We start from the raw sequence: 26,051 nt of genomic DNA, 5'->3' as shown, positions 1-26,051 counted from the left end.
GGTTTCCTCCGGGTGCTCCGGTTTCCTCCCACAGGTCCCGAAAGAGGTGCTTGCTAGGTAAATTGGGCAATCTAAATTGTCCCTCAGTATACCCGAACAGGCGCCGGAGTGTGGCGACTAGGGGATTTTCACAGTAACTTCATTGCAGTATTTATTTAAGCCTACTTGTGACGCTAATAGAGATAACTATGATTACATTGTTTTCCTGTAAGTGCCGACCCGTCCTGGTTTGGTGGCGGTAGTGACAGCTAGCGCGACTACACTGCAATGGCAAGTCACCAACGTATGGTGACGCTCACAGGCAATCATGGCTTGATTTATTGCTGGTTTCTGGGAAATTCAATGTCACAATTTGGTAGAAATAAATATTTCAGAAGGGTTTTGACAAACCTTGCTGTTCACAAAGCACAAAAAAAATTAGATTGAAATGAAAGCTCATTTTAAATTAAATTAACGCACTCAGTAACCATTCAACAATGCCATCTTTTCATTGTTTCATTGCAACATTAGGAATTCACGCTCTTCAATATTTCCAAATTGCGTACTTTACCCAAGTGCCGATGCTTCATTAAATTGGCTTCTGTCCAAGTAAGCAATTATCTCTAAAATGCAAATTAAACTTAAATTAAGAACTTAATGACTGACATTTGAAAGATAATAGAAAGAAAATCATACCTTTCAGCATAAGTGTGCACGGGTTAAGAACTGAAGGCAAAAAAGCTAAATTCTTAACCCCAGCAGGGTTTATAGAATAGAATCCCCACAGTGCAGAAGGAGGCCATTCGGCCCATTGAGTCTGCGCTGACCCTCTGAAAGAACACCCTACCTAGGCCCCCACCCTATCCCGGAACACTGGGAGGAAACTCACGCCGACACAGTGAGAACGTGCAAACTCCACACCTGAGGTCGGAATTGAACCCGGCTCTGTTGCTGTGAGGCAACAGTGCTAACCACTGTGCCACCATGCTGCCCCACATTTTAATGTATTTGTAACACGGGGCCACTAAAGATTCATTATTCCAATGGTCATTATCTATCTATATGCAAATTACAGTGATAATTAATTAGGCGGATGAAATTTTGCAAAGCATTAGGCAGCAGGATGAGGAATTCGAGCAGAGAATATGGTGACGGTGGAGTTCCTGTAAACAAACTTTGATTTGCAATTTGACTTGAACCTACTCTAGTTGGAATGGCTTGTTTTAGTTCAATTTCTGCGGAGAAATCTGTGTAAAAGTGTGAATACGCACAGCAAGGTTGTGAATCTTCAGAGCAGGCAGAGCAGCACTTGAAGCTTATGGCCAAGGCAAGGCACTTTAAGCATCGCTTAAATTCAGAGAAATTGAGCCAATATCTAAAGTGTAACTTTTGCTCAAGTAAATAATAGCAAATTGCTGCGGATGCTGGAACCTGAAACTAAAACAGAACATGCCGAACAATCTCAGCAGGTCTGACAGCATCTGTGGAGAGAGAAGGGAGCTAATGTTTCGAATCTGGATGACTCTATGTCAGAGCTGGAGGGAACTGGAAATGGGATGGGATTCATACTGTTGTGGAGCAATGGGGGGGTGGGGTGGTGTGTGGAGTAGTGGGGCTGGATAGAGGGCCAGCGATAGGAGATATTTACAAAGATGTCATGGACAAAAAGACAAAGGGAGTGTAAATGGTGGTTATCATGACGAAGAAGGATGCTGAGATTGGCACATCAAGGGAGCGAATGTGTGAATGGCAGAATAAAGGTAAGCAGTGTGTCGAAGGACAACTTAGAACAGGGAACAGATGGCCCTACAGGGAACACACCCTCATTACCTTCTCCCTGCTCATCATCCAAGGGCCTAAACTCTCTTTTCAGGTGAGGCAGTGCTTTGCATGCACTCCTTCAATCGGATTTATTGCATTCGCTGCTCCCAATGCGGTCTACTCTACATCAGAGAGACTAAACGCAGACCGGATGACCGCTTTGGAGGACACCTTCGGTCAGTCCACAAGCAGGACCCAGACCTTCCTGTCACTTTCCATTTCAACTCACTGTCCACACATCTGTCCTTGTCCTGCTGCAATATTCCAGTGAAGCCCAACGCAAACTGGAGGAACGGTATCTCATCTTCCGATTAGGCACATTACAGCCTTCCGGACTTAACATTGAGTTCAACAACTTCAGACTATAATCTCTCTCCCCGAACTTCACCACATCTTTATTTCTATCAATTTATTTTAATTTCTTCCATAGGTACGGTTTTCCCTCATGACTGTCTCCCCTCCCCTCCCCCCACGCTACCCCACTTGGGCCATCTGTTCCCTGTTCCTAGTTGTCCTTTGACACACTGCTTACCTTTGTTCTGCCATTAACACATTTGAATCTCTTATTGTGCCACTTTCAGCACCCTTCTTAGCCTTGATCACCCCCATTTACATTCCCTTCGTCTTTTTGTCCCAGCATCTTTGTCGATCTCTACCTATCGCTGGCCCTCTATCCAGGTCCATTGCTCCACGCCCCTCCCCACTACCCATCCCATTTCCAGTTCCCTCCAGCTTTGACATAGTCATCCAGACTCGAAACGTTAGCTCCCTTCTCTCTCCACAGATGCTGTCAGACCTGCAGAGATTGTCCAGCATTTTCTGTTTTTGTTCAGTGCTTTTTACAATACCGGGGAACTTTTAGATAACCAAATGTGTTATTACATTAAAGAATAAGGGACATTTCATCTCTGAGAGGATGAAATTTTGAGGAGATATGCAGAAAAATGTGTGACGGCTGATCGAAAAGTCAACTTTTGTTTTATTTTTGCGGGAAATAGAAAGAATAGTCCATGCGGCTGAAACAGAATCAATGCATGCAGACAAAGATTTTGAGAATACATGAGTGTAAGAACCTCTGACTGATGGGACAACCCTATTATTTACCAGGATGGGTCCCAAGAGTGGATAAGAGGAGTGGAATGGAGGAGAGGTAAACCAGGAAGTCCTGGTCCGTGCTCACTGTGCAGCTTTAATGTTACAGCATGAGTCTTTTCCCCCCCCCCACAGGATCCCTGTCCTAAAACCATTCTGATTCACAGGTCTGGCTCCATGTCGGGCAAGACGCGCCAGAAGGAGCTCCCAAGAGGAAAGCAATATTTTGGACCATTGTTCGTATTTCCCTGTTTTACCGGGTTTTACTTTTGGGAGGAGCAGGAAGGGAAGCCTGCTACTGGGACAGTGGTCGTGTTGAGGCGGGAAGTCCAGATCAGGTGGGGAGCAGCAGAGACCAATTTTGCTGTAGTCCGAACCCTGAGGGCTCAGATCCCCGATCATTGGGATAGTCCACTTCTCGATTCTTGATGTACGCCGATGTGAGACATTCGCCTGAGGAAGGAGCAGTGCTCCGAAAGCTAATGTTTGAAACAAACCTGTTGGACTGTAACCTGGTGTTGTAAGACTTCTTACTGTGCTCACCCCAGTCCAACGCCGGCATCGCCACATTATGTGAGACATGATCATTTTAAGCAAAAGGGGATGACGTTTGTTTAATAGTGGCAAAAACAATTTAAGACTTAAAACATCAAAGTAATTGGATTTTGCTTCCAATTTTGGTTGAATTTCAAGTTATATATCCTACATTAATAAAATGTATTCAATGAACCAGTGTACTGCATTGAATTCATGTTAATTCCAGTTTGTAGAATGTTGCAAATGTATGTCACTAGTTTAGAACAGTTCTATATAGACCGTACATAACACATACTCTTATCTTAAAGCTACAGAGTTGAATTTCTGCTGATTGATGTGAAAAAAAAACATTAAGAAGTGCCCACTGGTCCTTGTGTGCCAAAGAAAAGCCTTCCCAAATATGTGTAAACGCCTGCATTTCCGAGCAAGGTCGTGGCTGGTCTATGCGGGAGAGGCCATTTTACGTGAACTGAATTCTTGACCCAATGTAAAAGGTTGCGGAAAACATGAACTCAAGTGGTTTTAGCCATGACTCATTTGTGTTAAAATTCTCCTTATCCTTTTGCCCTGGGTCAACTGATTCCGACCGGTTTGAACTGGTACGTAACTGGCAGAAACACAAATCCTTCATGTTTATTCTACCGACTGCCTGGCCTTTTGTTTATTTAGGAGACTGAAAAGTTAGGCTCTGCCTGAGACTACATAGGCCACAAGTGACAGGCTATTATGAATCCAGGCAGTATAGGCCAGCTTTATAAGACTGATCACATACCACCGAGAAGAGGCTGGTTGCATCGGTAGGGTAGCGGCAACTGAGTGACGTCCTCCAGCCTTTGGCACAATGCGTGGAAAAGGTGCCCAATATGGTGGGTGCTTCCCAGCACAATACTCTGCAGGTAGATCGGTTCAATAAAATGACTCAGGAGAGATCCTTGAGCACCCAGAATGTTCCACCTGAAACACAGGAGGGGGTTTAGCGAGTTAGCAATGCACTTTTGTTTGAAATTCCTTTTGAATCCCTTCACTGTGTTCGGAAGTGTTTCCTCTAAACAGGAGCCACAACCAGATTTCTCCCAGCTGAGCGCTTTTCATTTGAACCTTTAGCTAATTTGGCGGAACCAGCTTCTCATCTGCTAATTACGCTACACTGCAATTAAGTGTTCAATGGGCAGTTGGGCTAATGACAATTTAGCACAGACACTTGTACACACGTGTCTGAAACACTTGTGACCTGCATTTTGATTTGGCAGACAGATTAAACAAAGGATTATATTGATACATTGAGATTCACAAATCAGAAATAGCCAGACGTTTTGATGACTATTGACTTTTGAGAATCTCTGCAGTGCAGAAGGAGCCCATTCATCCCATCGAGTCTACACCGGCCCTTTGAAAGAGCACTCTACCGAGGCCCACTCCCCTTCCCTATCCCCATAACCCCACACATTGATCATGGCCAATCCACCTAACCTGCACATCTTTGGACTGTGGGAGGAAACCGGAGCACCCGGAGGAAACCCACACAGACACGGAGAGGACATTCAAACACCACACAGACTGTCACCCAAGGCCAGAATTGAACCCGGCTCCATGGTACTGTGAGGCAGCAGTGCTAACTGTGCTACCGTGCCACCCTCTTTCCCTTCTTGTAATTAATATTTTAAGTCATGAGAAAATAAAAATATTCAAAATAGGGGCAAGAGTAGGCCATGTGGCCACTTACGCATGCTACATCTTTCAATGGTTGATCTACCCGAACTCCACTTTCCTAACCTGTTCCCATATTGCTCGATTCTCTTAGTGACCAAAAAGCTATTGGTCTCTGTCCTGAATATTCTACACGACTGAGTATTAACAATTCTAAAGAGTCACAACCTTTAGAGTGAAGCAATCTCTCCTCATCTCCGACCTAACTATCCGATCGCTTGGCTTGAGACTAATGCCTAGATTTCCGCTCCCTCGGCGGTAGCGCAAGTCGGGGAATTCTCCCAGGGAGAAACTTCCCTGAATCGTGGGATGTTCCTTCCAGGGAGGTAGGTGCAGGGTGGAGCCTGGCCCACCATTCCTGGAGGCAGTTAGGGAGGCGGTCACAGGGGCTGAGGTCCTCCTCAGTTTAATGTCCCAGTTGTGAGCATTTAAATCGATTTTCTGCTGTGGTAAACTCTCCTCCTCACCTCACCAGTGTTTGTGTGGCCAGAGAGGAATGGCCTTTGGTTGGTTGGATGGGAGGTGGGGGTGTGGTGATGAGGTTCAGGTTGTGTTGCTGCACCTGAAGGGTAGCTCCCCAGTGGAGTGCCTACTGATGCTCGCCAGGATTATGTTGGTGCAGGTTACATAGAACATAGAACAATACAGCACAGAACAGGCCCTTCGGCCCTCGATGTTGTGCCGAACAATGATCACCCTACTCAAACCCACGTATCCACCCTATACCCGTAACCCAACCCCCTTAACCCTACTTTTTAGGACACTACGGGCAATTTAGCATGGCCAATCCACCTAACCCGCACATCTTTGGACTGTGGGAGGAAACCGGAGCACCCGGAGGAAACCCACGCACACACGGGGAGGACGTGCAGACTCCGCACAGACAGTGACCCAGCCGGGAACCGAACCTGGGACCCTGGAGCTGTGAAGCATTTATGCTAACCACCATGCTACCGTGCTGCCCTTTACCTGTTGGAATATAACACATCAAGGATGGTTACTGCAGTGGCCTCAGCACCCTTACATGGGTGAGGGGGAAGCCAGCCAGCATTCCTTGCTAGCCAATGTCCTCGACTGAATGTTTATGTGTGCAGATGCCAAATACGAATCGGTTTACGATTGACTGAAGAAAGCCAAAGAAATCAATTGCATTTGTAGCACGCCTCGTGGTCACTCCTCAGCTCTTCGTTCAGATAATGCCACTGGATCTGTGCCATCCACTGGAGAGGGGAAAGAGGCCTTGCTTTAATGTACTCCCTCAGCGTCACACTGACTATAGTCCAGAGGGAAGGCTGGCACTCACAATCAAGAACGATGGTCATGGGGATGTGGTTCTGGAGAGTGACTGCGGCCTCTGAAGCTGACAACCAGCAATAAAGTTGGCTTTGGGTGAGAAGAGGTGGATGGAGAACTTTGCGATTATAAAATAGAATGTAGGCCTGGGATTTCTTCAGAGCCGCTGCCGTTGCTCTGCTGTCACATCACCGGAGGTGCTGGTCCATGGGGCGGGATTCTCCGAAACCCCTGCAGGGTCGGAGAATCGCCAAGGGGAGGCGTGATTCCCGCCCCTCCGCTCTGACGCCGGCTGCCAAATTCTCCGGCGCCAGTTTTTTGGCTGGGTGGGGATTGCACTGCGCCGGTCGGGGGCCATTGGCAGTGCCCCCCCCCCCCCCCCCCCCCCCGGCAATTCTCTGGTCCCCGTTGGGCCGAGCGGTCGCCCGTTTTTGGCTAGTCTCGCTGGCGTGGATTAGACAGGGTCCATACCGGCGGGACCTGGCTTGGAAGGCGGCTTGCGGAGGCCTCAGTGGGGGAGGGGCCGCAGAGAAGAAACCCCCTGCGTATGCGCAGGAAAAACGGCAGTGGTTCTGCGCATGCGCCAGAACACGCTGGCGCTCCTGCGCATGCACCAACTCGCGCCGGCCGGCGGAGGCCCTTCGGCGCCGGTTCGTGCAGCGCCAAGCCCTCCAGCACCGGCCTAGCCCCGGAAGTGCGGAGGATTCCGGAGTTGTTCACGCCACTCTTTGGCGCCGGTACGGCCAGCCCCGCCGATTGCGGGAGAATCCTGGCTATGGTGTCTACACCAGAGAGCCATTGAAGGTCAGCGACCCGCAGGAACTTTGCAGTCGCGCAATTTGACAAGTAGTACAACAAATAATAATAATACACCTTGTGGAAAATACTAAAATTACTGCGTGAGGGTGGCTAGAACACAGGAGAAGTTGCATACTGTTCCACTGACGCTGAACTACTGTGATTTGATCAGAGGTTGCTGATTTGGCACTGCTCAAGTTCAAGGTTGAGATAACCAGTTCAATTGTGGGCAAACGACTTTTTAATGCACACCTGGGGGCAACGTAAGGAAGCAAGGGAAGAACTGGAACACAATACCTGCGGCACCATGATGCACTGAGGTGGGAGTCCACTCCCAGCTTCTTCACACCCCCATTACGATTAGGTAATGAGGGGGGGGTCAATGGCTCCCCTCGTCTCCCTCTCCTCCTTTGAATTACAGTGGATTTCCTGCCCATTCGGTGAGTGGTTTATGTTGGCGTGCTGTGATCATAAAAGGCACTACCAGATGGGTTTACTTGAGTTTTGACAAATAAAAGAGGATGGGAGCGATTTAATTAAATGGGACCAAAGTCCCAGAGCAAGTGCATTTAGCTGCGTTTTTCCCAGCGCTCACAGCGTCGAGAAACACAAGGCTATAAAGGCGACCTGTGTTTAGTAAGGAGCCTCAGTGGGGAACATGCAGCCGAGGCTGAACATCACCCCGTTTTGTACACTGAGGAGCACCGCTCACTGGAAATTCTCAGTGCAGCGGGAGATTGGGACCCCAGTTTTAAATGCGACCCCAACCTGCCCCCTGCGCACTATGGGAGGAACCCGGCCTCCCCCATAACCATCCAACACCTGTGCAGGGCACCCCGGTCTGATCTCACCCGCACAAAGAATGCCAACCTGGCAGTGCCCCGCCAGCTGGCAGTGCAACCTGGGCTTCTTGGCAGTGCCAGGCTGCCCAAAGGTCATGCACCTGAGGGCCTCTGATCCCCTGGGAGACCCCCACGAGTGCCATTTTGCCTGGTCCCCGTTTGAGGAGACCAGTACTAAACAGCGCACACCCGAGGTCTCTGAGGCAGGAGAGATTGATCCCATGCCTCGGGTAACTCAGGAATCTGCATATCAAAGTGAGACTAGTTGTCTCACTTTAATATACAGATTTGCTAAAGGGCGGGATACCCATTGCAATGTCTCGCGAGATGACGTTAGATCTCGCAAGGCATTGCGAGCGGGGTAGATCCTGGGTGATGTGTTATGTACTCTAGGATAACACAGGCTGCAACTGGATGCAGCTTTGACCAAAAGATACTCCAGATCTTGAAGTTAGTTCAATCTGATTTATTGAACCAGTAGCACAGTTAGCACAGTTCTCTATGAGTTTGACTCTCTGCTAACCCAAGTGTGGTTACTCTGTCTGACTGGATCAGACTAGCTCTTAGCCACGTGCTGGAGGTGTGATACTGTACATACACCCTGACTCACTCTGTAGATGTTCATCAGTGGAAAGAGGCGGAGTGTGAGTGCCTCGTGCCTTTTATAGTGAGATACCACCCCTGAGTGTACTGCCTGCTCATTGGTCATGTCCTGTTCTATGTGTTCATTAGCTGCCTGCCTGTATATCAGTACCTGTATGATTGCATATCATGACACCGGGAGCAGGGTCTCCCGGCTTCGATAGGCCGCAGCGAGCTGTTGTTTGGGTACAGCATGACCATTAAAACGCGCCCGATAGCCTTTATTGTGTGCAACCCGGTGTACTTAAAATAATAAAACACACTCTGACATTTGCACACAAATGACCTTGGCATCACTCCCATCCCTCACACTGGCTCAGTCTCAGCCTGCATTGGCTGAGGGCATCAAGATCCTGGTGGAGGGGGGGGGGGGGGGGGGGGGGGGGGGTGTCTCCAAGGCTGGCAGAGCCAGGTGGTGATGGCCCCTCCGGAGCTCACTCAGGCCTCCCCGCCATCCCAGGGACCCCGAGGGGCCATCGATGACCCCAAGGGGTGTTCTGCGGGCGACAGAGAATCCACTCCACTGTTTTTCTTGAACCCTAGGCAAGCTGGTGTGGAGCATCACATTTAAAAATCTGATTAAAAGGTTGAGGCAAGCCGTCTCATTGGCAAATTGAAAGCTTGATCAGCCGCTCGAGAAAAAGATATTCATCAGATCCCTGGCCCGTTGAAATTGGACACAGGCATGTGACAGGTTGGGCTCGGTTTTTAGATTTTTGACATTTAACCTGAGTAGACTGTGCAGTGTACTCTACTTTTTCATTCGCCCTAAGTTTGAAGAATCTTTAATTGCCCATCTCTATTTGCCCTGAGCAGGTGGTACTGACCCTTCTTCTGTGCTGCAGGGCAGCAGTCGAGTGCAACTGGCCCCCTGGACAACTTCAGTCAGCAGTTAAAAGTCACCCGGATTGGCCTGGGACTGGGGTCTCGTGCAGTCCTGGACTGGATAATGGCGCACGTCTGTAGCCCTCCTCTGAAGGGCATTAAATTGAACCAGTTGGGCTTTCAAAACAATCTGACAGCTTTTCACCATCGCTTTTGCCTGCAACAGCTCCTTATTTCCAAATCAAACCTCAAATTCTCAAACTGCCAAACTCTCCAGGTTATTGTTCCTGGTCTCTGGAATAATAGTCCATGATGTTATAACTTAGATAGCCTATTTAATAAAGTGGTAATATCATTATTGCTAATAATGCAGATAAACTATGACAATAAATCATTAACATCTTTTGATGGGATCAATGTTGCATCATTGAAATAATTTGCAATATTTCAGTTAAGCGACCAAATGCAATCAGTCTGTACGTTTAGTAGCATTAAGTAACATGGGTTATTAATTTATAATAAACATTTGCTATGAAACATTTACAAATGTACTGCTATTAATTGCTGTGAAATCACATTTAATTCCAGTGCTCTACTAATAGTTCATACATTTTATTTAAATAAAGCTTTAATGTCCCCTGTGGGAAAAATAACATGTCATACATCAATCCAGGCACTTGCAACACTAAAAACAAGCTGCACTTTCACTCAACTCAAGGTCCCATAAAGGAAAACTTGCATTTATTTAGTACCTTTCGTGACATCCTAAAATGCTTTATAGCCAATGAAATATGCAATGTAGTCACTACTGTATTGTAAGATAAGAAATACAGTAGAAATATAGCAAGATCCTGCATACAGCTATATGATAATGACCAGATTATCCATTATTGTGCTGTTGACTGAGGGCTAAATATTGACCTGGGAAATTGCTCTTAAAGATCTCTGGCCATCCACCTGAGAGAGCAGGAGGGGCTTTGGTTTAATGCAAGGCAGCACCTATCAACACTCCTTCAATACTAGAGCATCAGCTTAGGTTCCTGTGCTCAACTCCTGGGGTTGAATCCTTAACCTTTTTGACTCCGAGGTGAGAGTAATAAACCCAGAGAACCCTGGATGTCAAGGGATAGCCAGGGTTTGCTAAGGAAATAAAGGGAGGCTTATGGCAAATACCAGGTGCGCAAAACAGTGGAAGCCCTAGAGGAATGTATTAAGTGCAGGGGGTTACTTAAGAAATAAATTAGAGACCAAAGAGGGGGCATGAAAAAGCACTGTCGGGTAAAATAAAGGAAAATCCAAAGGTGTGTTATAAGGGCTGGTTTAGCACAGTGGGCTAAACAGCCTTACCAGCCTCCCCGAACAGGCGCCGGAATGTGGCAACTCGGGACTTTAGCGGCTGGTTTAGCACAGTGGGCTAAACAGCTGGCTTATAATGCAGAACAAGACTAGCAGTGCGGGTTCAATTCACATACCAGCCTCCCTGAACAGGCGCCGGAATGTGGCGACTAGGGGCTCTTCACAGTAACTTCATTGAAGCCTACTTGTGACAATAAGTGATTATTATTATTAAGCATATTACGAGCAGGAGGTTGACCCGAGTAAGAATAGCGCCCATTTGGGATCAATGTGGCAATTTGTGCATAGAATCGGAAGATATAGGTGAGGTTTTAAATGAGTACTTTGCATCTGTGCTCACTATGGAGAAGGATGATGTAGGTATATAAATCAGGGAGGTGCATTGTGATTACTTGAATGACTTAACATCAAGAGGGAGGAGGTATTAACAGTTTTAATGGACCTAAAAGTGGATAAATCCCCGGGGCCAGATGAGATGTATCCCAGGCTGCTGTGGGAGGCAAGGGAGGAGATTGCAGCAGCTCTGACAAAAATGTTCAAATCTTCCCTGGCCACAGGAGAGGTGCCAGAGAACAGGAGGGCAGCTAATGTGGTGCATCAGTCAAGAAGGGAAGTAGGGGTGGACCAGGAAATTACAGGCCAGTGAGTCGAACTTCAGTGGTAGGGAAACTGCAGGACAAAAAAATCTGAAGGACAGAATTAATCTCTACTTGGAGAGGCAAGGATTAATCAGGGATAGTCCGCATGGTTTTGTCAAAGGGAGATCATGTCTTACAAATTTGATTGGATTTCATGAGGAGGTTGTGCTGTCCGCGTCCAAGTGTCTCACACTGTACATTATCTGCCCCCCAAGAGAAGGCGGGCCACAACCACAGAGAGAGAGCAGACTGGTGGGGTCCACCGGACCTGCAGCCCCTCACTGCTGCTGAGCGGAGGGCATTGGACCTGGTAGATGGGGCTGCAGAGCAGGCAGTCGCCAAGGTGGAGGTTGGCATCGGGGAAGCAAGCGAGCCCGCAATGGATTGCGATGTCCCTGTGGCAAGTGTGGGATTTGCAATAGGCCATCTCCACTCCTGATGTACCGCCTGGGGACCCACCGAGATGGAGTGTTAGGCACCATAAGACCAGAAAGCTAGACACCATTTAAGTTGGCACAGGTGCAGTGGATAGGATAGTGTTAGGGGCTAGCACACATCTATACATCACAATAAATACATCTGTGCATCAACGTTGCAACCGGCCTCAGTGCTCTGTCTATGGCATGTGAGGGATGGGCTGGGCTGGGAGCATAGGGTATGTGGGTGGGGGTGTGGGAGGCCGCTGGCGGAGTGCACAAGCATTGGAGGTGGGCACAGGCAAGGGGCCCCCAGGGCTGCCACCGCACACCGCCCCTGTCCCAGTCCTGGCCCTTCCCACTTCCCCCCCCTCCCCCCCAACTGCACCCTGGAGCCCGTCCCGAACTCTGCCACCCCAAGGGTTCGATGGGACCATGCAGAGGACTGGCCAGCTCACATGCCGGGATCACCCGGGTGGACGGTGGAATGTGCTACCAAGGGCAGGAGTCAGGCTCCGTCCAAAGACGTGGAGCACCAGAGTTCATCGCTGAGCGGGTTGTCATCATCCTTCATCCTGGGGCAGCATGGTGGCGCAGTGGTTAGCTCTGCTGCCTCACGGCGCCGAGGACCCAGGTTCGATCCCGGCTCTGGGTCACTGTCCGTGTGGAGTTTGCACATTCTCCCCGTGTCTGTGTGGGTCTCACCCCCCCAAAACCCAAAGGATGTACAGGGTAGGTGGATTGGTCACGCTAAATTGCCCCTTAATTGGAAAAAAAAATTGGTATTCTAAATTAAAAAGAACAAAAAATTATTTTCCATCCCATGGACCAGGCCTGCTGATTTTGCCAACCCAGGGCCAGCACAATGTAGTGAGGCAGGTTTGGAGCGGGGAGGGGGGGAGGGGGGGGGTTACAGGTGTGGGTGGGTGGTGGGTGCTGGGAAGTGCAGTGATGATGGGAGGCTGCAGGAAGGTTGGACAGGGTAGGGGGTGTTTGGAAGGGGGGGCGGATCTGGGGGGTGGTGAGTTATGCCAGTAGGGCTGCCAGTGGCCAGGCACTCCAGTCAGTGAACCTGGTGACTATTTGATTGTCCGCTGCATGGCGGCCCAGGCACACACATTGTGCAGCCTCCTGTAGCAGCCCAGCCCCATACCCTGCCTACCTTAGCCCTCCTCTGCATCCTCCTCATTGGACGTAGCCTGGTATTGGTCCTCCTTTCCAGATGTTGTGGAGACGCAGCAGGCCACCACGCTGTGGGAGACTCTCAGAGCGCTATACTGGAGGGCCCGTCCAGAGCAGTCTAGGCACCTGAACCTCTTCTTCAGGGTGCCCCTGGCTGCTGCATGGGCACCATGGTAGCGGTTCTCCACGTCAGTCTGTGGGCCCCGTATAGGTGTCAACAACCACAACTGCAGCGTTTAACCCCTGTGCACCCGGAGGTGCACCTCGAATATGTTGGGAACCGTCGAGTGTGGCAGGATGAGGTTGTCATGGACACCGCCCGGGCATCAGGGAAGACGTGCATGATGTGCATATCATAGTCACACACCAAGTGTACATTCATGGAGTGGAACCCCTTTCGGTCCATGAAGACCACCCCTCATGCGTCGGTGCTCGTAGGGGCACATGCGTCCCGTCGATCACCCTCCTGGACTTGGGGAATTTCAGTGATGGTGGTGATTACCGCTGCCCAGACAACCTAGTGTGCTCGGTCCACACCAAAGGTAATGTATTGTGCCGACTGGGCAGATAGGGCCTCCGTGACAGTGCAGATATACCTGTGCACCGAGGCCTGCGAGATCCCTGGCAGGTCCCCGCTCATCACCTGGAATGGACCCCATAGCGTAAAAGCTCAGAGTGACGGTCACCTTGATGATCACCGGGAGTGGTGCCCCCATATCCCCACGGTGCCAGATGTGCCATGATCTGGCTGAGATGTCGCATGGTCCCCCTGCTCAGCCGGAGTCTTCGGTGGCGCGCTCGATCCACCAGGTCCTCGAATGACAGACACTGCCGATATATAGGAGGGCTGATGAGAACCCTCCTTTCTACCTCCTCCTCGGCCTGTTGGGCGGCTGCCTCTCCACCCTCACCAACTGGCTCCTGTTCCTCTGGAGCAGGCTCCAGTTCTGCAGGGACTTCCCCAAACAGCTCCTGCTCATACAGCCTCAGTGCATCTGCCAGGGCTGCAATGGCGAGGGTGATGGTTGGATACCGGAATTGTCTGCAGGGAGTAAAGTGTGGACATGTTAGCATGGTGTGTACCCCCATGCCCGATGAGGCCAAACACACTACAGTGACCTTGTCCTACATTGCAGCCACTGCCACTTCATGTCCCACTCCCACCCTCCCATCCCGTTCCATTCCCACCCCTAACCCCGGCTGTTCCCCCTGGCACTCTGCCCTCCATGTTGCACCCCTGGCCCAGAGGAGTGGCTCTGTTCCTGGCACTCATTCCTACTGGCAGGAGTACCGGTGGCTGACCCTACACTTGCCAGCTGTATGCACTGCGGCCCCTGTCTGGCGCTCTCCTGTGGGTTCTACTTGGGTGAGCCGTGTGATGCCCTGCCAACAGGGTGGGGCCCGGGTGTGGGCACCTATACGGCTGGTGTCGCTCTGCGTGACCACGGACCACGGTGGGCGGTCAGTAGGGTGCACAGCAAGATGGCTGCCTTGGAGTGGCTGCCACTTCCTGGACACTGCTAACCCATGGCCCAGCACTTAGTCACTCCTCACTACTTCTCCCCCCACCCCTGGACTTGGCAGATGCCCCTCAGTCAGCGGCAGCAGCGGCAGCCCATGCTTGCACCTTTGGGAACATGTCCTACCTCCTCCTTCTCCCTCAGCAGTGACGGCACCTGTTTCTCCATTTTATATACCACAAGTGAACTTCGCCATTAGTAAGTCCTCCTGGCAGAGGCAGAGAATCGCTGGAGGCCCGGAGAATACCGGAGTGGGCCCGTTAATGAGATGCCACCGGTGTTTATAGTACAACTTGCACGGCTGTAGAACGACTTTGCGCCCCTGTCAAGGGGCTGGAGCATGGCTTTCTGTTTTGCCGCCCGGCATGGCCATGATTTTCGTCTGATGCGCGACTCTCCGTCCAATTGTGTTTCCTGATTCCGGCATCGGCCGATGGAGAATCCCACCCTATGATTCTATGTTACCAAGTGAGGCACGGTTGGCACCATGACACTTTACAATGGCTCCCAGGGCATGGGAAGGAGGCTGAGAGGGCGGAAAAAGAAATTACGAGATGAATGAAACTCGGGATTTATCTTCTGCAGTTTGATGACATACCAAAATGAAGTGTTACCCTGAGCTAGTTTGGAGTGAAGAGTCAGTTTCTACATATCCACAATCAATTCATCTGATCTTTATCCTTCCTCACAATCTAAATGAGTTCAGGATGGGGAACAAACTGTTAAATATTGGAATGAAATGTAATAGCAGGATGTTTTTACTTTCTGTAACTACAGTTCATATAATTGAAAAACATTGTAAATGATGTAAACAGTTCCATATCTTTATGAGGATCGACATTTTACAGGAAGGATAAAGACCTTTTCAGTGCAACCAAAAATGTTCCTACATTATTCTTACATTATTAATACTGCATACACTTTATTACAGAGGGAGTATTACATCTCTATGGCATTCTAGTTTACAATAGCACTTACGGGAAAGGGTTGGCTATTTATATCAGTGACTTTGATTTGGATGGATATTTCAGCACGTACCAGCACACTGGCCCTCGAACATATGGAGCAGAAACCATCTGTGAGGTATTTTGAAAGACCCTCCCAGCTTTAAGAAGCAAGTGGAGGTGTAAAGAGGAATTAAGTGTCCCTCTTTCTCCGCTGTCGCTGAAGCCTGTGTTGAAATTGTGTCCACCAGGATGGACAGGTAACCTATTCCCAAGCATCCACCTGCCTGCTGCACAACAGTGTGAACTTTGGTTCTTGTTCTGATCTTCATCTCCCCCCCCCCCCCTCCCCCCTGTTGGGGCTGTACCCAGCCACATCAAAAGGCCAGAGCTCAGCAAACTGGGGTGAGAAAAAAACTATTGTCCAGCCTGCCTCTGACGTATTGGGATCAAAACTCGGTAAATGGAGGAAACTCGTTAAGGTTTCAGCGAACAGTTGAAAGGAAATTATTTTTCAATGACCCAGGAATGCCTACCCAAAAACTCTGCAATGCAATGACGATGTGCCTTTTCCAGATTACTTGATATTTTAACAAATGTATACCTTTCACACCAAAGTGGATGTTAAACTTTCCACCACTTTATCACTATTTGGGCACAATACTGTAGCACAGTGGCTAGCACAGTGGTGTCACAGCTCCAGGGTCCCAGGTTCAATTCCCGGCTTGGGTTACTGTCTGTGCGGAGTCTGCACGTTCTCCCCGTGTGTGCGTGGGTTTCCTCCGGGTGCTCTGGTTTCCTCCCACAGTCCAAAGATGTGCGGGTTAGGTTGATTGGCCATGCTAAATTGCCTTTGGTGTCCAAAAAGGCTAGGTGGGGTTATTGGGTTACTGGGATAGAGTGGAGGTGTGGGCTTAAGTAAGGTCCTCTTCCCAATGGCCAGTTCAGACTCGATGGGCCAATGGCCTCCTTCTGCATTGTAAATTCTTTGAAGATTCTATGATTTAGCCTTTACAGGTATTCTAATATTCTGCCATAAATTTGAATATAAATTATGTTACAAGGACTATAACTGCATGCGATTCTTTTCACAAGAAGGTCTGTCTGACGCATTTTCTTTGATTACACCTTCACGAAGGGCTTTGAGATGTTTTTTCTGTGATAAAAGTCCGACGAAGATGCAAGTTGTTGGGAATACAGCTACAACAGAACTGAACACTACATTATCAGAGGCCGTCTTTTGTGTGAGACGTTGAACGGAGACCCAAATACTCCCTCAGGTGGATGTAAAAGATCTCATCGCATTGTTTCAAAGATCGCCCTGCCCAATATTTGCGCTTGAACCAACAAACCAGCTTACCTGGTCATTATCGCATTGTGGCTTGTGGGAGCTTGCTGTGCACAAACTGGCTGCCAGGTTTCCTGCGTTACAACAGTGACTACACTTCTAACGCACTTCCATCGGACGTGATGCACTTTGGGACATGCTGAGGTTGTGGAAGGCGCTGTATAATTGCAAGCCATTCTTTTTTTTCTTTCACTGATGGGGTCCTGGCTTACTTGGAACCATGTTGATAAATGTAAGATGTAGAAAAGTTCCAGTCCATGCTGACAGTTCCAGCCATAAAATCACAATTGAAGTCTCACCATTATTGCACTTTCAACAGTGCAAGATCCAGCAACAAAGGCCGGCGTCTGTCTCTTAGCAAGAGGCTCACAGTATGGGCATTGTAAATCTCCAGCACTCCATTGCTGCCACGCACACTAATGAGTTCCCAAAGCATATTAAATCAGTGGCTAAACATTATGTATCTAATTTTTTACATCATTGTTCTTTTCATTAATTAACGTTTCTCCATCGTTAGTGCAATTATTGCAGTTGCCTTGCTGCTGTACATCTCCTTTCATGATTAATAAGTAGTCATTATATTTAGCTTCCCAAATCAGTCAATTAACAGAGAATACTTTGTGATAATTACAGACTGTTAAAGGCAATGTTCTGTACTTGGAGAACAATCTGTTTTTTTTTTGGAACCGGCGACAGAGATCGCCATTAAAAAAAAAGTTCCTTCGATAATTATCTAAAACAGAAACGATTTTCTCCTCAGTATTACCTCAACAGCAGAATCAATACTGTGAATTAAAAACATCTTTTAATATCATGCAAGAAAAAGCAGCCATCTGGCGTTAGTGATTGAGGGAGGAAGATCTCTGTTGGTGCGGGTCGTTAAGGTAACATATTCATCTACTTAAATCCCAGTCTGAAAGCTCACATCAATTTGAAGATGATATTCATACATAAACAATCAGTCCATTCTTTTGCTGCCTCCAGGAAACATTTGCAGCATTGTGTCAGCATAATTTGCACCTAATCCATGTTCTGATCTATTTAATCCAAAGTAAATGTAACATGGTCAATGGCACTAAAAGCAAACTTTAGTGGGAGAGATATTGCTGTTCAGTTGACATGGTCTCTGTTATGTTGTTTGTGCGCTTATTCATTATGTTTTACAACACCAGGTTAAAGTTGACTCACCTGATGAAGGAGCAGTGCTCTGAAAGCTGGTGATTCCAAAGAAACCTGTTGGACTTTAACCTGGTGTTGTCAGACTTCTTACTGTGTCCTCGCCGGTCCAACGCTGGCATCTCCACATCACCACTATGTTTTGGTGCTGCAGTCTTTCAACCAGCATGGATTTATGAAGGGGAAATTCTGCTTGACAAATCTGTTGGAATTCTTTGACGATATAACCAGTACAGTTGACAAGGGGCAGCCAGTCGATGTGGTATATTTGGACTTACAGAAGGTGTCTGACAAAGTCTCGCGTAAGAGATTATTGTGCAAAATTAAAGCGCATGGGATTGGGGAAGTGTATTGAGGTGGACGGAATACTGGTTGGCATGGAGGAAACAAAGAGTAGGGATTAATGGGTCCTTTTCAAATTGGCAGGCAGTAACTAGTGGGGTACCACAGGGATCTGGTTCTGGGACCCCAGCTATTCACAATATATATTAATGATTTGAATGAGGGAACAAAATGTAATATCTCAAAGTTTGCAGATGGTACCAAATTAGGTGGGAGGGTGAATTGTGACGAGGATGCAGGGATCCTGCAGATTGGGCGAGTGGGCAAACCAATGGCAGGTGCAGTATAATTTGGATAAGCGTGAGGTTATTCACTTTGGAAGCAAAAACAGGAAGGCAGATTACTACTTGAATGGTTGTAAATTGGGAGAGGGGAGTGTGCAGAGTGAGTACCCTTGTGCACCAGCCGCTGAAGGTAAGCATGCAGGTGCAGCAGGTGGTAATGAAGGCTAATGGTGTGTTGTCCTTCATTGCGAAAGGTTTTGAGTACAGAAGCAGGGATGTGTTGCTGCAATTGTACAGGGCCTTGGTGAGGCCACACCTGGAGTATTGTGTGCAGTTTTGGTCTCCTTCACTGAGGAAGGATGTTCTTGCTCTTGAGGGAGTGCAGCGAAGGTTTACTAGACTGATTCCAGGGATGGCGGGACTGTCATATGAGGAGAGATTGACTAGGTTGGGATTGTTCTCACTGGAGTTCAGAAGAATGAGGGGGGATCTCATAGAGACTTATAAAGTTCTAACAGGACTAGACAGAGTAGATGCAGGGAAGATGTTACCAATAGCGGGTGTATGTAGAACCAAGGGTCACAGTCTGAGGATTCAGGGTAAACCATTTCGGACAGAGATGAGGAGACATTTCTTCACCCAAAGAGTGGTGAGTCTGTGGAATTCATTACCACAGAAAGTAGTTGATGCTAAAACATTGAATATATTCAAGAGAAGGCTATACATAGAACTTGGGGAGAATGGGATCAAAGGCTCTGGGGAGAAAGCAGGATTAGGCTATTGAATTGGATGATCAGCCATGGTTGTGATGAATGGTGGAGCAGGCTCGAAGGACCAAAAGGCCTCCTTCTGCTCCTATCTTCTATGTATCTATGTATGTAAGACACAATGGTCCAAATGTCGTGTCAGAGGGAACTGAGTGATACCTACTGATAGTATTTGATTATAACTTGATTATATTTGTTACAGCAAGTTTATTTTTATTAATTCAAGGGATGTGCATATCGTTGGCTACTCCCGCATTTATGGCGCATCCGTATTTGCCCTTGAGAAGCTGCTTTCATTAACTGCTGCAGTCCATGTGGTGTAGGTACACACACAGTGCTGTTAGGGAGTGAGTTCCAGGATTTTCATCCAGCAGTAGTGAAGGAACGGTGATACATTTCCAAGTCAGGACGGTGAATGGCTTGGAGGAATCTTCCCGGTGGTGGTTTTCCCATGTGTCTGCTGACCTCACGTGAAAAGTCAGTGAATACATCATCACATGACATCTACTCTATCTCCCTCATGTGCTGTAGACTCGGAGCCGCTGCCACTACAGCCTCCATACCTCTTGCAGCATTTGGGGGACAGGTCACCAGATCCGCTGCCTTCCCTGTTAGGGGAAAGGCAGGAACTTATCACAACATTCCTAAAGCAATCCATAGGACTTCACGAGCCTGTATTATGGCCGAAGTTCTTAAAAATTGACACAGCAGCAGGTGGGGTACATGAGCATTTCAATAGTTGGTTCTGGGCCCCTCTCATAGCTGAATGCGTGATCTTTGTCGGGTAATGTGCGTAAATTTGTTTAATGGACCTGCATGGTCCAGGCTTGGATGACGTCACATCAGCCAGTAGGGCTGTGTGACATCAGGATGGCATTTGTTCATTTGGTTCCACCATATGTAGGAGATACGTCAGCAGGCGCATTTCTCAAGATGGCACACCACTTGAACCACAACAGGTGGGTACTTGGCAGCCCTTCTAGGGATGAAATTTGTGCCCTGAGAATGTCCTTCCACTTGTGGGGAAGAGAAAAATCAGAAGCCATCAACAGAAGATAGTCACAAAAAAAATCAACACGGAATTCGGAAGACACTTCTGTACACAAAGAGTGATGAGAATGTGGAACTTGCTACCACATGGACTAATTGAGGTGAACAGTTTAAGCTGCATTTAAGGTGAAGCTGAGTAAACATATGACGGAGAAAAGAATAAAGAGTCATGCTGATAGATCAGGAAGAGTGGGTGAAGGCTCAAGTGGAGAATAAATAACACCATAGGCTGATTGGGCCAAATGGCCTTTTTTCTTGCCTGGGTATGTTATATAATTCTTCACAAAACAATAATCGCAGTATTACATAGAATTTACAGCGCAGAAGGAGGCCATTCAGCCCATCAAGTCTGCACATTCCCTTGGAACGAGCACCCTACCCAAGCCCACACTTCCACCCTAACCCCGCAACCCAGCAACCCACCCACCTTTTTTTTAACACTAAGGGCAATTTAGCATGGCCAATCCACCTAACTTGTACATCTTTGGACTGTGGGAGGAAACCGGAGCACCCGGAGGAAATCCACGCAGATACAGGGAGAACGTGCAGACTCCGCAAAGATAGTGACCCAAGCCGGGAATCGAACCTGGGACCCTGGAGCTGTGAAGCAACTGTGCTAACCACTATGCTACCGTGCTGCCCTTACCAACTGTGGTGCTTCAAAAATGCGTTCTTTCTTCCTCAACCGTGATTTCCCACCTACCGTGCCCTCAATAGCGTGTGGTTCATCTCCTGCGCCATTACCCTCGCTCCCTCCTTTCCCTCCCAGAACAAGGATAGTGTCCCCCTCATTCTCACATTTCACCGCACCAGCCTCCGTATGCAAAGCATATTCCTTCGCCATTTTCATCAACTCCAGCGTGATGCCACCACCAAACACATCTTCCCTTCACTCCCTCTGTCAGCATTCTGCAGAGACCGTTCCCTCCAAGATAATCTAGTCCACTCCTCCACCATACCCAACTCTTCTCCCATCATCCATGGCACCTTCCCATGCAATCGCAGGTGTAACACCTGTCCCTTTACCTCTTCCATGCTGAACATCCCAGGCCCAAAACACTCATTCCAGGTTAAGCAGCGTTTCACTTGCACCTCTTCCAAATTGATCTATTGCATTCGCTGCTCCCAATGTGGTCTCTTCTATATCATAGAACATAGAACAGTACAGCACAGTACAGACCCTTCAGCCCACAATGTTGTGCAGACCATTTATCCTACTCTAAGGTCAACCTAATCTACACCCCTTCAATTTACTGCTGTCCATGTGCCTGTCCAAGATTCGCTTAAATGTCCCTAATGACTCTGACTCCACCACCTCTGCTGGCAGTGTATTCCACACACCCACCACTCTCTGTGTAAAGAACCTACCTGTGACATCTCCCCTATACCTTCCTCCAATCACCTTAAAACTATGTCCCCTCGTGACAGTCATTTCCGCCCTGGGGAAAAGTCTCTGGCTATCCACTCTATCCATACCTGTCATCACCTTGTACACCTCTATCAAGTCACCTCTCTTCCTTCTTCGCTCCAGTGAGAAGACTTACAACACCAGGTTAAAGTCCAACAGGTTTGTTTCAAACACGAGCTTTCAGTATATCCCGTCAGGCCCAGGGGACTTATCTATCCTGATGCTTTTCAAAATTTTCAACACATCCTCCTTCTTAATATCAACCTGTTTGAGATTATTAACCTGGTTCACACTGGTCTCATGAGCAACAAGGCCCCTCTCTCTAGTGAATACTGAAGCAAAATATTCATTTAGGGCCTCCCCCATCTCCTCAGACTCTAGGCACAAGTTCCGTCCACTATCCACTTTCACTCTGTGCGGAGTCTGCAGGTTCTCCCCGTGTCTGCGTGGGTTTCCTCCGGGTGCTCCGGTTTCCTCCCACAGTCCAAACACGTGCAGGTTAGGTGGATTGGCCATGATAAATTGCCCTTATTGTCCAAAAAGGTTAGGAGGGGTTATTGGGTTACGGGGATAGGATGGAGGTGAGGGCTTAAGTGGGTTGGTGCAGACTCGATGGGCCGAAGGGCCTCCTTCTGCACTGTATGTTCTATGCCCGTTACACTGACATCACGTGCTCTGGGCATGAAATCACTGAATTCAGATTCCTCCATTTTGTAGCTGCCAGCAAGCAAGCAACCGGACTGAAGAATTTAAAATTGAGACTCCACAGCAGGACAAAGCAATGCTGGTGTGAGCTCCAAGGCGTCTGGTGAACAACCCATTAAGAAGCTGAAATCAAGAACAAACCAGTGTAAAGGTGATTTCTTTATTTATATATAAATTTAGAGTACTCAATTCCTTTTTCAAATTAAGGGGCAATTTAGCGTGGCCAATCCACCTACTCTGCATATCTTTGGGTTGTGGGGGCGAAACCCACGTAAACACGTGGAGAATGCGCAAACTCCACACGAAGAGTGACCCAGAGCCGGAATCGAACCTGGGACCTCGACGCCGTGAGGCAGCAGTACTAACCACTGCACCACCGTCCTGCCCCAGAGGTGATTTCTTTATTAATTGTGCCAATGCAAATCAGGATGCAAAGCCCATCATGTGTATTATATGCAGGGGAGTGCTGACAAATTAAAGTTCAAAACCCTCCAAGCTTCAAAGACATGGCAAGTTTGAGGAAAAATCTCTTGGCTTTTTTCAAATGAGAAAGCATGGTAGCACAGTGGCTAGCACTGTTGCTTCATAGCGCCAGGGTCCCAGGTTCGATTCCCTGCTGGGTCACTGTCTGTGCGGAGTCTGCATGTTCTCCCCATGTCTGCGTGGGTTTCCTCCGAGTGCTCCGGTTTCCTCCCACAGTCCAAAGACGTGCAGGTTGGGTGTATTGGCCATGATAAATTTCCCTTAGTGTCAGTTAGGAGGGGTTATTGGGATAGGGTTGAAGTGAGGGCTTAAGTGGGTCGATGCAGACTCGATGGGCCAAATGGCCACCTTCTGCACTGTGTTTTCTATGTTCTATGAGAACTGAAATCGTCAGTTGAAGGCCTTAGCAGCAATGTCATATTGAATGACAAAGCAAGTCTGATCGTGAGGACCAAGCAGGCTTAACTGCCTGCATTAAAGGTAAGCAATAATGGTGTTTGGTGAAGGTCGGCTGACGTGGCTCGCGGGTGTAGGCTGACGTGGCTCGCGAAGGTCGGGCATGGGTCCAAAAGGTCGGCCTGTTGGTGAAAGTGGGTCCTGGGAAAAAAGGCTTGAAAAACACTGGCTTAGACCACTGGCCTTCTCCAGCTGCTGGGGCTGATGGCCCACTCCAAAATAAGCTCCTGGTAGCTTTTGCAGTGCTGCATTTCCCCACCTCTCTTTCTCTGGTGTGTGACCAAGGCATCCTCATAGTGGTGCAGGGACATTTAATATAGGTGGCCTTCTTCTGACCCCAGATACTTTGACAAGGAGCAGAGGTCACTGACAGGCACTCGCAGGCATTTGAATGGAGCAATAATGTGTTTCTTATCTTGTACCACTCGTCACATTTCAAATTTTGAACATTCATGCCGGAAACAGCTGGAGCATTCTGTACTGTCACCAGCTGTTGCAATTCTGAAGTACTGGGAGAGGTATTTCAGTCGTTATAACAGGGACTGAATAATTTGATGCAACAGTAAATGGGACCAATATCAGTTTTCCTTGAGTGTGTTTCGCCCTCATTACAGGGTCTAGATGGGGTTTCTTTTGGGTTTATCTGTTCCCTGTGCCAGCAATGTCCACATCCCATGAAAGGATAAAAAAAAGCCGATATCTTGATGCTGGTTTTGGAGAAGGGAACACATTTCTAATGTTGCCAGCTGACGCCACCACCAAGTACCTCTGTCATATTGTAAACAGAATGGGTTCATTAGGTCACTTCAAATATGTCTGTCAGTACCTCCTGGGCTCAGAAGAACAGTTTTCTGTTTGAACTGGACATCGAAGTAATGCACATTACCCTCCCTTGCAGTTGCTGATTGACTCTTTTTGTTATGTCCCGTTTTATATTGCGCTCAATAAGACCCGCCCTTCCAGATTCACCACACTTTGTACCATTAAAACCAGCAGGAATTCACAGCGTCTATCCATCAACCTGGTCTGAATTTAAAGCCACATTGCGGCAGTAAAACCAAAACGGTGTAACTACAGTGTCACCAAGATTAGTTCGTCACTCAAGGATCTTTATTGTCATATTTTCTGATTCTTGTGCTTCACTTTAATGATTTATAGCTTGAGGATATTTCTCTAGTCAGCAGGTATTACCACAGACGTTTACCGATGTATGGTATATCTGGCCATTACTGTTTTTCCTCAGTAGAGGGTACTGTTGTCTAATATTACAATTAATAAAACATTTGAGTCGCAGGCACTATTTGTGCTTCATGCTCAGCAATGTCCTATGCAACTTCTAAGAGGAACTATAGCCTCTAATGCTGTCTGGGAGAAGAGCTTTCCACAGACAAATGACTCTCGCGCCTTGAGAATCGTCGCGGGTGGGGAGGAAAATCTGACGGATCATGGAACAGTCCATTGACCTCGGGTGGGAAGTTAAGATCTCGGGGCATGTGGGACTGGAAAGTCCCACCCGCCATCTTGAAAAAAAATGCAAGAAAGCAGACCTGCACTAAAAAGCATCTCTCACTTTAAACGGTCACAGGCTCTGACACCAACACTGCATCTGCACATAGGTGGGAAGTGCTTCCCCAACAGTTGCAGCCTTAAATTTTAGGAGAAGCCGATTGTTTTTTCCAGCACTTCTTGTGGGCCAAGAGAAGCATAGATCATAGAATTTACAGTGCAGAAGGAAGCCATTTGGCCCATTGAGTCTGCATTGGCCCTTGGAAAGAGCACCCCACTCAAGCCCGCGCCCCCACCCTATCCCCGTAACTCAGTAACCCCACCTAACCTTTTTGGACACTAAAGACCATTAAGCATGACCAATCCACCTAACCTGCACATCTTTGGACTGTGGGAGGAAAGCTGAGGACTCGTAGGAAACACACACACACACACACACGGGGAGGATGAGCAGACTCCGCACAGACAGTGATCCAAGCGGGGAATCGAATCTGGGACCCTGCAGCTGTGAAGCAACTGTGCTAACCACTGTGCTATCATGCTGCCCATGAGAGCAAACTTGCTACCGATGGCAACTTCTCCTCCACAATCTGCCACCAAGCACCCCCCTTCACCCAGCCCCCTAATCTAACCCTCCCTCTCAAATGCCAGGCTCAGACCCACACACTAACCCACCCCCGATTTTTACTACAGCTGGGTAGCCTGTAATCTTGCTAGCTGGCAGGCAGAAAAGTGAATTAAAAATGAATAAAGAGGTAACATTTGGAAGGGCTTCCTCATCCCTGGGGTTTACACATTCCCTTCTCACGCCCCTGTAAATTGGGGGTTATTGATTTGATTACTGTCTCTACAGAGGCTTCCTGCCCTGCTGTGCGTTTACAGCAATGTCTGATTGTATTTCAGATTTCCAGCACCTTCAGTATTTTCCACTTTTGCTTCGAGGTTAGAATCTCTCCTGGTGCAGAGTAACTGCAATGTTGTTGGAGCAATGCAT

At 48.1% G+C, this 26,051-nt stretch overlaps 1 protein-coding gene across 2 annotated transcripts in view; it reads right to left on the bottom strand.

The window, feature by feature from the left end:
- The window catches only part of adarb2 (adenosine deaminase RNA specific B2 (inactive)), an 857,007-nt gene that overhangs the window by 38,033 nt on the left and 792,923 nt on the right, over positions 1-26,051 (bottom strand). For both annotated transcript variants that reach the window (XM_038798319.1, XM_038798320.1), the window contains one exon: positions 4,202-4,383. In XM_038798319.1, the coding sequence (XP_038654247.1) occupies positions 4,202-4,383 (182 nt within the window). The remainder of the gene's footprint in view (positions 1-4,201; positions 4,384-26,051) is intronic.

The sequence above is a fragment of the Scyliorhinus canicula genome, chromosome 5, assembly GCF_902713615.1.
Source record: "Scyliorhinus canicula chromosome 5, sScyCan1.1, whole genome shotgun sequence".
NCBI lineage: Eukaryota > Metazoa > Chordata > Chondrichthyes > Carcharhiniformes > Scyliorhinidae > Scyliorhinus > Scyliorhinus canicula.
The sequence above is the reverse complement of the archived record's forward strand: the minus strand, read 5'-3'. Positions and strand labels throughout refer to the sequence as shown.